The 15,627-nt window shown below is 42.7% G+C and overlaps 1 protein-coding gene across 1 annotated transcript in view; it reads left to right on the top strand.

Annotated features, from left to right (window-relative positions):
• Positions 1–15,627, top strand: part of SPAG17 (sperm associated antigen 17) — a 1,802,643-nt gene that overhangs the window by 952,502 nt on the left and 834,514 nt on the right. The window contains exon 20 of the mRNA XM_085620708.1: positions 15,133–15,332. Coding sequence (XP_085476834.1) covers positions 15,133–15,332 — 200 coding nt within the window. The remainder of the gene's footprint in view (positions 1–15,132; positions 15,333–15,627) is intronic.

Genomic DNA, 15,627 nt, shown 5'->3' with positions numbered 1-15,627 from the left:
ATTGCGTCTGGCTCGGATCCCGTCGCTGGCCACCAAATGTTGGAGGGAGGTCCACCGGGTAGTCGGGGAGACTATTCCGGGGCACCTTCCTACCGCAAAGTTATAGCCGAGCGCCGCTGAGAAGCCCCCTCGGGGAGGTCTTTCTCCTATGATCGTACCAGGCCCAGTAACACCACCACACAGGACTCAATATCAGTTGCGTGACTTGGTTCTTTATCAGCAGTAATACGGTCAATATTTACAGTGGGATCGAGGGATCCTATTAGAGTCTCAATGTTTGTTAGAAGGATAGGGTAGCGGGACAGTCTTAGTACCAACTAGGTACGGGAGGGCTCTGCGCCAGACCTTGAGTGCTGGTCTCAGAGCGGCTCGGACGTGGGGAGCCGCGACGGCGTCTGCAGGGCTCGGGTGGTAGTTCCGCTTAGGTCGAGCCGCGACACAGTCAGCAGGGCTCCGGTGGTAGGTCTGCTTCGGTCGAGCCGCGACGAGGTCAGCTGGGCTCTGATGGTAATGTTCAACAAGGTCGAGCCGCGACAGCGTCAGCAGGGTCCCAAAGGTTCGTGAAGGTCTTTAAGCACGGTGGAGCCGCGACGTCGTCAGCAGGGCTCAAGTGGTGGGTTCAGGGTGAGTCTTCTTCCGTAGGGTCAGCCGCGATCCGATCAGCAGGGCTCTTGACTCCAGGATACAACTACTGCCCTGTTGTCGGGTCGCCCCAGATATAGGACGGGAGCCCTTTGATGTCCGGACCCTTGCGCCCGGAGGGGGCGGAGAGGCCGGGTAGGGAGCGGCCAGATGCCCAGCAGGAGAGGCGCCAGGCCCCAGAGAGCTGTGGGGCGATCACGCCTAGGTGTGGAAGGACGGTTGGGGGTCCCATCGATACTGCCCTCCGCCGGGAGTGGGAAGGGCTCACGTGGTATCCCCCGGGCCAGGGGTTGGCGTCTTGATATCGGGCCTCGCTGGGACCGAGGCCGGGTAGAGCAGGGTCATGCAGGTGGTCACGTGGAGTGACGTATAATCCAACATGGAGGAGCCCCGATGTGCATGGGACCTCGTGCGGCTTAGCGCGGGGAAACAGGACCACGCCACGAGGCCGGCTCCCACAAAAGAGTTTTATTGAATGCTTTTTAGTGTGCGGAGCAGTGATTTCAGAAGACTTTCTATGGAGACCAACTTTTTCTGCAGCTTCCTTGAAGCCACTTACTCTCATATTGATTCCTTTGGTTCAGTTCTCTAGGCCGCAGATTGCATGACATTCGCTGCCTCATTTTCTAATGGGGACAGCCCTAGAGCTTCTAACTCAGCATGTCATCCTTAGCTTGGGATAAACTTTCCCTGAAATGATGTAAGAGTGCCATAAGTGAGTAATCCATCTACATGGGTTTCTCCACTTTTCATTTCAATTATAGTGTTGGAGAATTGCTGAACACTCTGCTATCGCTCAACACTTTCTTTTCAGGTCTGCTTGAGCAGTGTAGTGTGTGCACACTGACCTCGGATATTTCAGTAGTCTCTCTATCACAGTTGAAACTTTTTCATCTACTCCTTGCCTATTCTAGAATATCACTTAGGATTTGCTGTGTATGCTAATGTCTGTAAGTAATGCTAGGTACCCACGCCATAGTTTGTGTAAACCATTAACATTTTTGTATAATGCAATACGTATTTGAACCTCTCTGAAGTTCACAGTGAGCTTGAGACTTGGACTTTGAGCTGTGTCCTGCTAACACTGTGAGCTCCTTCTGTATGTGTGAGTTAGATACTTCAACTTAGCTGTGTCCTGCTAGCACTGTGAGCTCCTTCTGTATGTGTGAGCTTGAGACTTGGACTTTGAGCTGTGTCCTTCTACCACTGTGGACCTCTTCTGTATGTCTGAGCTTGAGACTTGGTCTTTGAGCTGTGTACTGCTAGCACTGTGAGGTCCTTCTGTATGTGTGAGCTTGAGACTTGGACTGTGAGCTGTGTCCTGCTAGCACTGTGAGCTCCTTCTGTATGTGTGAGCTTGAGACTTGGACTGTGAGCTGTGTCCTGCTAGCACTGTGAGCTCCTTCTGTATGTGTGAGTTAGAGACTTTGACTTAGAGCTGTGTCCTGCTAGCACTGTGAGCTCCTTTAGTATGTGTGAGCTTGAGACTTTGAGCTGTGTCCTTCTAGCACTGTGAGCTCCAGAATTCTGTATGTGTGTGCTTGAGACTTGGACTTTGAGCTGTGTCCTGCTAGCACTGTGAGCTCCTTCTGTATGCGTGAGCTTGAGACTTGGACTTTGAGCTGTGTCCTGCTAGCACTGTGAGCTCCTTCTGTATGTGTGAGCTTGAGACTTTGAGCTGTGTCCTTCTAGCACTGTGAGCTCTTTCTATATGTGTGAGCTTGAGACTTTGAGCAGTGTCCTGCTAGCACTGTGAGCTCCAGAATTCTGTATGTGTGAGCTTGAGACTTCGACTTTGAGCTGTGTTCTGCCAGCACTGTGAGCTCCTTCTGTATGTGTGAGCTTGAGACTTGGACTTTGAGCTGTGTCCTTTTACCACTGTGGACCTCTTCTGTATGTCTGAGCTGGAGACTTGGACTTTGAACCGTGACCTGCTAGCACTGTGTGTTCCTTCTGTATGTGTGAGCTTGAGACTTTGACTTTGAGCTGTGTCCTGCTAGCACTGTGAGCTCCTTCTGTATGTGTGAGCTTGAGACTTGGACTTTGAGCTGTGTCCTTCTACCACTGTGAACCTCTTCTGTATGTCTGAGCTGGAGACTTGGACTTTGAACCGTGTCCTGCTAGCACTGTGTGTTCCTTCTGTATGTGTGAGCTTGAGACTTTGACTTTGAGCTGTGTCCTGCTAGCACTGTGAGCTCCTTCTGTACGTGTGAGTTTGAGACTTCGACTTAGAGCTGTGTCCTGCTAGCACTGTGAGCTCCAGAATTCTCTATGTGTGAGCTTGCGACTTGGACTTTGAGCTGTGTCCTGCTAGCACTGTGAGCTCCTTCTGTATGTGTGAGCTTGAGACTTGGACTTTGAGCTGTGTCCTGCTAGCACTGTGAGCTCCTTCTGTATGTGTGAGCATGAGACTTTGAGATGTGTCCTTCTAGCACTGTGAGCTCCAGAATTCTGTATGTGTGAGCTTGAGACTTGGACTTTGAGCTGTGTCCTGCTAGCACTGTGAGCTCCTTCTGTATGTGCGAGCTTGAGACTTGGACTTTGAGCTAAGTCCTGCTAGCACTGTGAGCTCCTTCTTTATGGGTGAGCTTGAGACTTGGACTTTGAGCTGTGTCCTGCTAGCACTGTGAGCTCCTTGAGAATGTGTGAGCTTGAGACTTTGAGCTGTGTGCTTCTAGCACTGTGAGCTCCAGAATTCTGTATGTGTGATCTTGAGACTTCGACTTTGAGCTGTGTTCTGCCAGCACTGTGAGCTCCTTCTGTATGTGTGAGCTTGAGACTTGGACTTTGAGCTGTGTCATTCTACCACTGTGAACTTCTTCTGTATGTCTTAGCTTGAGACTTGGACTTTGAGCTGTGTCCCACTAGCACTGTGAGCTCCTTCTGTATGTGTGAGCTTGAGACTTTGACTGTGAGCTGTGTTCTGCTAGCACTGTGTTTTACTTCTGTATGTCGCAAAGTGGCAGTAGCTTTGTTGGTGACAGAAAGTGAACAATACTAAGACTTCAGGGGCTCGCGGCTAGAGCTGCTGACTTTGGAAAGGTGTAACCAAGTTTGAATCCTAGTCTTGGTTTAACATCCTGAAAGTGTGAGCAGATCACTTCATCTCCCTGTGCCTAAAAAAGGGTAACATCATCAGGTTCTCATTTAAAGCACTTTAATGCCATTAGGCCAATTCTGTGTTATGTAAAACTGCCAAAAATAAAGAAATATAAACATTCTATATCATCAGACTAAATGAAACTGGAGGTCCCTTTGCCACCAGGTTTGACCCTGAGAATTTTGTCAGTAATGAGGAATTTCTGGGGGATCAGTAATTTGTGGCCTTCTTCCCCTGATAACTCCCAGTTCTGCCCTGCAGTTTTCTGGAAACTTTGGCCACTTTCAGTGGTGGTAATCTTGGGGAAAGCACACGAAGGCTGCTGTACATCTGTGAAATTTGTAGTTCTCGATGCTGCCTTTAAGAGGGTGATTTAACTCCTCATAGTTCTCGATGGTGCCTTTGAGAGGGTGATTTAACTCCTCATAGTTCTCGATGGGGCCTTTAAGAGGGCGATTTAACTACTCATAGTTCTCGATGATAGTTCTTGATGGTGCCTTTAAAAGAGGGATTTATCTCCTCATAGTTCTTGATGGTGCCTTTAAGAGGAGGATTTAACTCCTCATAGTTCTCGATGATCGTTCTCGGTGGTGCCTTTAAGAGGGTGATTTAAATCCTTATAGTTCTCGATGGTGCCTTTAAGAGGGGGTTTAACTCTTCAAAGTTCTCGATGGTGCCTTCCAAAGGGGGATTTAACTCCTCATAGTTCTCAATGATAGTTTTCGATGGTGCCTTTAAGAGGCTGATTTAACTCCTCATAGTTCCGATGGTGCCTTTGAGATTGGGATTTAACTCTTCATAGTTCTTGATGATTGTTCTCGATGGTGCCTTTAAAAGAGGGATTTATCTCCTCATAGTTCTCGACGGTGCCTTCAAGAGGGGATTTAACTCCTCATAGTTCTCGATGATAGTTCTCGATTGTGCCTTTAAGAGAGTGAATCCACGCCTCATTGTTCTCGATGGTGCCTTTAAGAGGGTGATTTAACTCCTCATAATTCAATGGTGCCTTCAAGAGGGTGATTTAAATCCTCATAGTTCTCGATGATAGTTCTCAATGGTGCCTTTAAGAGGGGCATTTAAATCCTTATAGTTCTCGATGGGGCCTTTAAGAGGGGCATTTAACCCTGATAGTTCTCGATGATAGTTCTCGATGGTGCCTTTAAGAGTAGGATTTAACTCCTCATAGTTCTTGATGGTGCCTATAAGAGGGGGATTTAACTCCTCATAGTTCTCGATGATTGTTCTCGATGGTGCCTTTAAGACGGTGATTTAACTCCTCATAATTCCGATGGTGCTTTTAAGAGGGTGATTTAACTCCTCATTGTTCTCGATGATGCCTTTAAGAGAGTGATTGTCTACTGTTCCTTGCGCGCACTGATTTCACTGAAGACATAAAACCCGGCTGGGGTGGGACTATGTCCCCCCCAGCCTGCTCCACAGTTACGAGGGTGCTCCAAAGTGCAACAGGAGTCATGCCCAGGGAAAGACCGAGCCCAGAACTGGCCCGTTTGCGGCTGACCGAGGCTGGGCTGGGCCCGCTCTCTTTTTTTCAGATTTATATAGCGCAAACTCTTCCCGAAGGTATTGGAGCGCTTTACACGAGCACCAGTTTCATTACAGATGGACACATTCATTGGTAGGCTGGGGGAGATTATGTGATTTGCCCAGAATCACAGGATGTGGACCCGAGGCTTGAACCTTGGTTTCCCAGCTCCAAAGTCGGCAGCTCTGGCCGTGAGACCACACCCTCTTGGTTCCACCACCTGGACAGCTTTGCTACCAGCAAGAGTTGATTAAGGTATTGTGGTATTTATGTTTGATTGGTTCCTTGATCCCTTGCAAGGTAATTTTTGTGTTCTGTTAAGTACCTGCAAAGGGTTTTTTCATACCTGAGGCCTGCTTCCCCATATCCTTTGTGGGGGTATTAAACTGTTGATATAAGCAGTTATGGGAAAGCTCAAAAATACCCCGCATCCACCGCTACTGACCCCGCCTGCAAAGGGCGGTGTGCATAATTAGTGAAGAAATTGAATTGGCAGAAAGAAGCTGTTAATTAGAGGTTTCTTCAATGAAGAGGATGAAAGTCTTGTAGATTTTAAAGTTGGTATTTATTAATAAGATGAAAGGTTAAAACAGCTCAGCCACCCAACCGTCTCAGGCATAAGCTGATCTGGAATACCCATGTAACATTCTACAACCCAGCAAGAGCATTTTAACAGTTCCAGAATCTATACATGTAAAATAGAACAACAATCAAGAGGAAGCACATTACAACACATCTCCCTCTCTAATCTCTAATGCATACAAGGTGAACATAAATTAAGAGAAAATTTAAATAAACAAAAATGAACTAGTTAAGAAAACAACAATGAATTAATAAAAAAGAAAAGAAGTTAGAAGTGTAGTTTGTACACAACATAATCATCCAGATATAAAGGAGCACGGGTTTCCCTTTTAGATTTCCTTGGAAACGTAAAGTCACACTTGTCACCATCATTACTCAGATGATCAAATCTCCTCCCCTTACATACGGCAATTCTGCTGAGTGCTGAGATTCCATACCCTATGATCAGATGTCCTAACAGCATTGTCAAAGACTTTAATAACCTTCAACGGTTTCGAAAATTTAGAACCAGAAACACAGAATCCAGGTTTCTCTATCATCACAAAACCTACAACCACAACCTTGGTTGCCTTGACAGCATGTCTCTAATCATATTGTTTTTTCATTTTTATGCACCTCTCATGCTCCCTTGCTTTCCAAGCGTGTAAGTCAGGAATCACTTGTTTAAGAGAGAGAAACTTATTAACCCACGGGGGTTCCAGAAAAGTATCATGATGCCTACTAAGAAACAAAAAAAACGGGGTTTTACCTGTTGTTGAGTGAGGCGCAAATCTATAGACCCCAACCCTCTTAGAGACCTCCTCTTTCCAATCAAGATAGTTTTGTTTTGCCAAAGAAATAGTTTATTTTATAACTCTATTAAACCTCTCCACTGTCCCATTGGATTCTGAATGATAAAGGGCAACATTTTTTATGATGAATTCCACAATTGAGGAGAAATTCTCCCATTTCTTTTGAAACAAGTTGGACACCATTGTCAGTTAATAAAGTTTCTGGTATCCCTTCTCTTGTGATTAACACCTTGAGAAATTCAATAACAGTTTTTGTATCCACACTTTTAGCTAAGGTTATTTCAGGCCACCTAGAGTAAAGATCCATCACAACAATAACATAGGTGTCTTGCCCATCACCATGTACAGGCCCCAAAATGTCTAAACCAATATCCTTCCAAGGACGACTGGGACGAGACCTGGTTTCCATAGGCTGAGTTCTAGTTTGCATACTTTTTTCACTCAGTGAGCATTGAACACATTCTCTTACCAAACGTTCAAGTTGAAGATCCATACCAGGCCACCAGTAAGTAGATCGTACTCTCTCTTTGGTCTTAGAAATACCCAAATGTGCATTATGTGCCAAATCTAGTAATTCTTTTCGCAATACAGTTGGAGGAACTAACCTATGGCCTCTCCATAAGATGCCCTCACCAGAGGACAGCTGATCTTTCACACACCAATGCTCTTTAAAACATGAACCTCCTTGCTCTTTATATTGCCAACCATCACAGATAAGTCTTGTAAGACCTTGAATAACCTCATCCTCATGACAAGCTTCACGCCAATGTTCTTGTGAAATAATTTTATATTCAATTTCACAGACAAAATCATGAGATTGATTGAAAGCTGAATCATCTTGGTTTGATTCAGTAAAAGGGACCAATCTAGAAATTGTATCAGCTACAATATTTTCTGACCCAGGAATGTATCTGACACAAGAATTATATCCTTGTAAACCAACAACCCACTTAGAAATTATTGCTGGATTGAAGTGAATGCCCTTGTTAGAAAATACTTCCCACATTGGCTTGTGATCAGTTTTGACCATGAAGGAAGTACCCCACACATTTTGTTTTTAATTTCTTAATGGCCCAATGAAACGCAAGAGCTTCCCTTTCAATGACTGAGTACGTAGACTCAGCAAATTTGAGGCTCCTAGAAACAAACATGATGGTATTATCTGGACCAGTACCACCCTGATACAAAACAGCACCAAGACCCTTAAGGCTTGCATCTGTGGAATTAACAGAGAGTTGCTGGGATCAAAATTGCGCAGTTTGGGTGCATGAGATAATTTAACCTTAATCTTACAAAACTCTTTTTCACGTGCTTCATTCCATTCAAATTTTACCCCCTTTTTCAACAAGTTTCTCATGTTAAATGTGACCTCTGCAAAGTTCTGAACACATGTTTTCTAATACTCAGCCATCCCAAGAAAACGCATGAGCTCTTCCTTAGAGGATGGAGCAGTTAAGTCTTTAATAGTATCAACTAAATCAGATTTGGAAATTACCCCTTCGACCGTAATTGAATGACCTAAATAGTCATTTTTGTTCAGGCCAAGTTTTATAGTAAGGTTGTGTGCACTAAGTCTATCCAGGACTTGTCTGACTACCATGTTCAGACTCATCACTACCATAAACTAAAATATCATCCTGGTATACACACACTCCTTGCACATTAAGTAAGACTCTCTCCACGGTACGCTGAAAGACAGAAGCAGCGGATACCAGGCCAAAAGGTAGTCTGACATATCTAAAAGTGCCAAAGGGTGTAACAAATGCAGTCAGACCTTTAGAGGACTGATCCAACAAAATCTGATGGTAGGCAGAAGTTAGACCAATGGTACTAAAATATTTTGCACTGCCCACCATAGTTAAGAGATCAGAAATGTTGGGAAAGGGATATTTATCAACCAGAACACATTTATTGAGCTGTCTAAGATCAACACATAATCTCAAAGGGCTATCAGCCTTCCTTGTGGCTACAGCTGGAGCCAACCAGGAAGTGCCCTCAACCTCTTTCAATAATGCCTTGCGATTTCAATTTCTCTAATTCACAACGCATCTCTTCTCTTACTGTAAAAGGAACATTGCGTACTTTACCAGAAACAGGAATTGACCCCGGAGCCAGCTTTATTTTGTGACAATATCCCTTCAAACAGCCAAGTATGTCATCAAAAACCTGAGGGTACTCATTCATTAAGTTTGTTTTCAAAAGAGAATCATGTCCATCAAGTTTGACAGGTTGTCTGTCTTTTAAAATAATGGGAGGAACACTGTCGGGGTCTAACATGACACCAAGGTCTTTCTGATGCCACCAACTTATAATACTGTCTCCTTTTTTCGATACATAGATCTTACCAGAGGTGAAACGGTCTTCATATTCTAATAAACCTATAAAATATCCATGCAACTCAATGGGATCACCACCATAGGCAAACAGGCGACTATCAGGTTTAAGTAAGGTGACTTTTGCTTGTAATTTGTCATCAAAGACTTTACTACCAATAATTGTAATTTTGGCACCAGAATCAAATATGACCTTAGTCTTTTCACCTTCAACATTAATATAATCTAAAGGATCATCACCTCCTACTTGAAGAAGAATTTGTCCACACTCAAAGTCATGAGAATCTGTAGACAAGTTACAGTCAAATTCATTGACCTTTTGTTTGGGACCCTTCATTCTACAAGGAACAGCAAAATGTTCCCTTTTTTTCCCAAAAGTACAGACAGCGTTAAGAGCAGGGCATGACTTGTCATTTGCCCAGTGTCCAGTCTTATTACACCTATAATATTTTCTTTCCTTATTACCTTAAAATGTGTTCATTTGTTTATCACTATCTTGAACTTTAGTTTGAGAATTCTTGGAAAAAATGTTTAATTTGGAAGATGAGTTAAAACCTGAGCTAACAACTGGTGAGGGAGATGTGTTAATACCTGAGCTAACAACAGATACCTCTTTACTGAGATCTTTCTAGATCTCCTTCACACACTCAAGAGAATGTTCAAACAGTTTTGCCACCAATAAGACTTCATCAAGAGAAGGTTTGTCTTTAAGCCACAATTTATCACACACCTTTTCAGTCCTGCACCCTAACATAAACTGATCTCTTATTCTTTCATCTATTAATACCCCAAACTTGCAGGACGAAGCTAAACGTCTAAGGTCCGTGATGTCACTTTCAATCGTTTCACCTTCATTTTGTAGTCTCCTGCCAAAATGGTAGCGCTCTAAAATCATACTTACTTTAGGTAAGTAATGAATATCAAGCTTGTAAATACACATCTCATATTCTTAAGATCTGCAGCAACACTATCAGGGACATCAGGAAGATGATCAAAAACATCTTGCCCTTCTGATCCAAGACAGTGCAAAAGTAAGGCTGTCCTCCTTTCAGCACTGAGATAAGTACCGCAAACACGAGCACATCTCTCAAAATCCTTCTTCCATTTGGACCATTTAATAGGTGGATCACCAGGTGACTGAATGGAGGTGCAGTAACATTTTGCATGGTTGATGACAATTTAAATAACACAGAATAATGTGTTGTCTGTGCGTCTCAGCGTAAGTAGTAGTAGTCTCTAAATTATGTGAATTAATAAGAATGGCCAAGTTGTGACACACTAAATAGAAATCAAGCTATCCAGCCAGGTCTGTCCATCTCAGTGAAGGCCGTGGAGGAAACTGTATCCCAGGGCATTTGCCTTAAAGCTCCCGACCCAGATGAGGTTCCACTTGATCTTTTTAAGGGCAACCTTAGATTGTGGGTGCCACTGCTAACTAACAATTTTAAAGCTGCTATTATTGGCCCATTGCCTGCAACATGGAAAGAGGCGATAGTTGTCCCCGTCTTTAAAAAGGGGGATAGAAATGACCCGGTCTGCTACAGTCCAATATCATTGATTGATGCAACAGTAAAAGTTTTAGGTAGGGTCCTTTTGGCATGATTAGAAGAGTGGGCGACTGCAAATACGGTTCTCTCAAAGACACAATTTGATTTTAGATATAACAATGCCTCAATCTGTCTCTGATTGTCAGTAAGTACATTAAGTTCATGAATTTTACATCTGGCCTTCATGGACTTATCGAGTGCTTTTGATACTGTTTACCGTGACAGATTGTGGGCCATGATGAGAGACATGGGAGTGGAGGAATCGTTACTAGTCCTGTTACGTAGGTTACACTCTAAAATGATACAGCAGGAAGGGTAAGAAAACCCAACCAATAGTTCCGACTGAGGGGGTTCTTCACGGTTGCATCTTAGCCCCTTTTTTATTTCTTATTTACACAAATGGTTTAGATGCATATTGACGGCAGAAGAAGCTAGATTTCTCGTGATTGGCAGTGATGTCGTCCGATCACTCTCTTATGCAGACAACACCGTCCTCCTGGCAAGGACAGGAAGTCTTCAGAAATCCCTTGATGCTTTTACAGATTTCATGACATCCCTTGATCTAAAAGTCAATTTAAAAAAAATTATTTTATGGTATGCAGCTCCAAGTCAACAAAATCTAAAACTTTCATGGTGCAGGGAAATGAGATTGAGAAACTCAAAAGTTTTTCTTGTTTGGGTAGCCTATTTAACACACCCTTTATTGACTCTAAAAGCGCAGCAGACAACCAGGGCAACAGATGCTCTTTGTCAGTTTGCAGCTGAATTGGGACAGAAACTAGTAAAAGAAATGGTAATTCTCTATAAAGCAAAATGACTTTCTATTGCCACTTATGGGGCTGAAGTTTGGGGGTACACTTGGAGTAACAATCTTCAGGTTGTAGAGAAGAACTTTATTAGCAGGCTTTTGATGGTGCCAAAAAGTGCATCCACAATATTCTCTCACTGCGGTTTGGGTTTGGCACATATCAAGGACCGTATTGGGCTCGCACCTTTGATGTTATGGCCAAAGATTTGGTTCTCAGAAGATTTAAGAATTTTCAAGAGATTTTATTACGGATTGTCTTGCTGTGTTTAATGTTGAGACGATCCCTTGGGTTAGCCACTTGAAATGCATGTCTCGTGAGATGAGTTTTTGTGATTTTTTTTGTTAACCCCAAAATATGCCCCCTAAAGAAAAAGACATTATCAAATCTTCATTTTTATCATCGGCAGTCCTACACACAATCCAGAACGATGAGTTTTGTTGAGGTTGTGAGTTCCTTGATTAATCTCCAACAATTTTATTAAAATGTTATCATGAACCCGCAATATAGATTTCACCTTACCAAGTTTTGGTTAGGCACAGTCACGTTTTGGTAGCCTTTCCATGTCAAGGCGACTGGTCGGATAAGATAACACCAGGTCCTTGTGATACTTTGACTCAATAAAGCACCTTGTATTATTTTTTGCACTTCATAAAACAGTGAGAGCAAGAATTTTGCTCCCATTATTGAGAGAGCAATTCCTCTTCTTTTATAAGGATGGTTTCAGATACTTGTATTTGCCTAATTCTATTGAGACCTGTACAGATATTGTAAGTTTCATAAGAGCTGCTCTTATAATTAGAAAGCGGGATGGGTAAAGCTGCTATAGTGACATTTATCGTCCTTTGAAATTTGAAATAAAACTCTGATAAACATTTTAAACTGGATGGAATATTACTGCCGGCGGCTGCGTTTATATTCATTGTATATGGATGTCTCAGCTCACTGTTTAAAACGTCTCATTTGAACTACGTCTGATGGTTGCAATGGGCCTCTCTGTCAATACTGTCATTCTGTATACCATGCAATGTCAGATACTGTCTTATGTCATGCATTGTATAGCCAGCAGGTTATACATAAAAGAAAAAACTATGTTTGATAGTATAATATTTTTAATGAGTGTATCTCTTTTTAAACTGTTGTGTATTTGATTATGTGCTTTTATGATTTGCTTGCTGAATTGAATAAAGCTTTGACTGAGTGAGTGATTTGACTCCCAATAGTTCTTGATGGTGCCTTTAAAAGGGTGATTTAACTCCTCATAGTTCTAAAATGATTCCTTTAGGAGGGTGATTTTACTCCTCATAATTAAAAAATGGTGCCTTTAGGATGGTGATTCAACTCCTCATAGTTCTTGGTGGTACCTTTAAGAGGGTGATTTAACCCCTCACAGTTCTTGATGGGGCCTTTAAGAGGGGGGATTTAACTCCTCATAGTTCTCGATGGTGCCTTTAAGAGAGTGATTTAACTCCTCACAGTTCTCAATGGTGCATTTCAGAGGGCGATTTAACTCCTCATAGGTCTCAATGGTGCTTTTAAGAGGGTGATTTAACTTCTCATAGTTCTCGATGGCGCTTTAAGAGGGTGATTTAACTCCACATAGTTCTCAATGGTGCATTTCAGTGGGCGATTTAACTCCTCATAGTTCTCAATGGTGCATTTCAGAGGGCGATGTAACTCCTCATAGTTCTCGATGGTGCTATAAGAGAGTGATTTAACTCCTCATAGTTCTCGAGGGTGATTTAACTCCTCATAGTTCTCGAGGGTGATTTAACTCCTCATAGTTCTCAATGGTGCATTTCAGAGGGCGATTTAACTCCTCATTGTTCTCGATGGTGCTATAAGAGGGTGATTTAACTCCTCATAGTTCTCGAGGGTGATTTAACTCCTCATAGTTCTCAAGGGTGATTTAACTCCTCATAGTTCTCGATGATAGCTCTTGATGGTGCCTGTAAGAGGGCAATTTAACTCCTGATAGATCTCGAAGGTGCTTTTAAGAGGGTGATTTAACTTCTCATAGTTCTCATTGGTACCTTTAAGAGGGTGACTTAACTCCTCATAGGACTCGATGGTGCCTTTAAGTGGGTGATTTAAGTCCTCATAATTCTCAGTGGTGCATTTAAGAGGGTGACTTAACTCCTCATAGTTCTCAATAATGCATTTAAGAGGCTGATTTAACTCCTCATAGTTCTTTATGGTGCTTTTAAGAGGGTAATTTAAGTCCTCAAAGTTCACAATGGGGCCTTTAAGACAGAGCTTTAACTTCTCATAGTTCTCTATGGTGTCTTTAAGATGGTGATCTAAATCCTCATAGTTCACGATGGTGCCTTTAAGAGGGCGATTTAAGTCCTCATAGTTCTCGATTGTGCCTTTAAGAGGGTGATTTAACTTCTCATAGTTCTCGATGGTGCCTTTAAGAGGGCAATTTAAGTCCTCATAATTCTCAGTGGTGCATCTACGAGTGTGATTTAACTCCTCAGAGTTCTCAATGGTGCATTTAAGAGGGTGATTTAACTCCTCATAGTTCTCTATGGTGCCTTTAAGACGATGATCTAAATCCTCATAGTTCTTGATGGTGCTTTAAGAGGGGGATTTCACGCCTCATTGTTCTCGATGGTGCCTTAAAGATGGTGATCTAGCTCCTCAAAGGTCACGATGGGCCTTCAAGATGATGATTTGACTCCTCATAGTTCTTGATGATGCCTTTAAGAGAGTGATTTCACGCCTTATTGTTCTCGATGGTGCCTTTAAGATGGTGATCTAACTCCTCAAAGGTCACAATAGGGCCTTTAAGATGGTGAATTAGGTCCTCATAGTTCTCAAAGGTGCATTTAAAAGGGTGATTTAACTTCTAATAGTTGTCAATGGTGCCTTTAAGGTGGTGATTTAACTTCTCATAGTTCTCGATGGTGCCTTTAAGATGGTGATTTAACTCCTCATAGTTCCGATTGTGCCTTTAAGATGGTAATTTAACTTCTCATAGTTCTCGAGGGGGCCTTTAAGAAGGTGATTTAACTCCTTATAGTTCTCGATGTTGCCTTTAAGAGGGTGATTTAACTCCTCATAGTTCTCTATGGTGCGTTTGAGAAGGTGATTTAACTTCTCCTAGTTCTCGATGGTGCTTTAAGAGGGTGATTTAACTCCTCATAGTTCTCGATGATAGCTCATGATGGTGCCTTTGAGGGGGATTTAACTCCTCATAGTTCTCGATGGTGCTTTTAAGAAGGTGATTTATGTCCTCATAATTCTCGGTGGTACCTTTAAGAGGGCGATTTAACTGCTCATAGTTCAGGATGGTGCTATAAGAGGATGATTTAAAACCTCATAGTTCTTCATGGTGCCTATAAGGGGGTAATCTAACTGCATACACTTCTCGATGGTGCTTTAGGAGGGTGATTTGACTCCTAACCCCTAATTTCTATGGGTGGGTTGAAAGAAACAAGAATGTGCCCGGTATTTGGAAAACATATTGCATATTACATGGAAATACACTAACACACAACATATTTTATTGCTGTAAAGATGAGAAAAGATGAAATGCTAAATTAATGTGGAGAATGTTTAGATTTTTTAATGACTGTCTTTATATATTCATACTGCCGAGAGAGAAAAGATTCCATATATTGTCTAATAAATTCACTACATATTGATAGACGGTGTAAAATCTTAGAAGATAAGGCGATTCTCTATATGATTCTGTAGCTGAACTGAAATGACCTTGTTTTGCATTCAGTTGAACCAAAGGGCCTGGTACTTGAATCTTGCTCCCCTTCGTCCTCCCTACATAGGAACTATCTGGAGCTGGTGGCGGCGTCCATCGCACCTTGGACAAGTATGGAAGAGGTGAAATACCAGGAAGAGCAGGCGGAGAAAGAGTTGGAAGCATTAAAACAAGCCAAGGCCTTGGAGCTGGCAGCTTTAATGGAGCCCCCAACCCCAGCCCCCAGCGGCAAGAAGGGAAAATCTGCATCGCCAAAGAAATCCAAGAGTAAGTATGAGGCCTACCGGTCTGTCCACCTGCAGAGTGAACATCCTTGAATCCGGATCCTCCTGAGTCTGATACTTCATGGGACTAGCAGATGGTTAAATACCAAGCGGGTGCAACGCCTTCCCTTTCTGTCACCCACACCTCTTCTTCTGGTGATTTAGAAAATAGCTGTTCAAGGATACAAAGGAGCTAAACTGGTGCACTCCTTTTTCATACACAAAATGTTTGCATTTGGACCAGCAGCAATGAGAAGACAGGAGATGAAATACTATTGTCACACATGCATTCCCACAGT

This window comes from Triturus cristatus, chromosome 8 (assembly GCF_964204655.1).
Source record: "Triturus cristatus chromosome 8, aTriCri1.1, whole genome shotgun sequence".
In the NCBI taxonomy this organism is placed as follows: Eukaryota; Metazoa; Chordata; class Amphibia; order Caudata; family Salamandridae; genus Triturus; species Triturus cristatus.
Note: the sequence above shows the minus strand (reverse complement) of the source record. Positions and strands in the feature narration are given on the sequence as shown.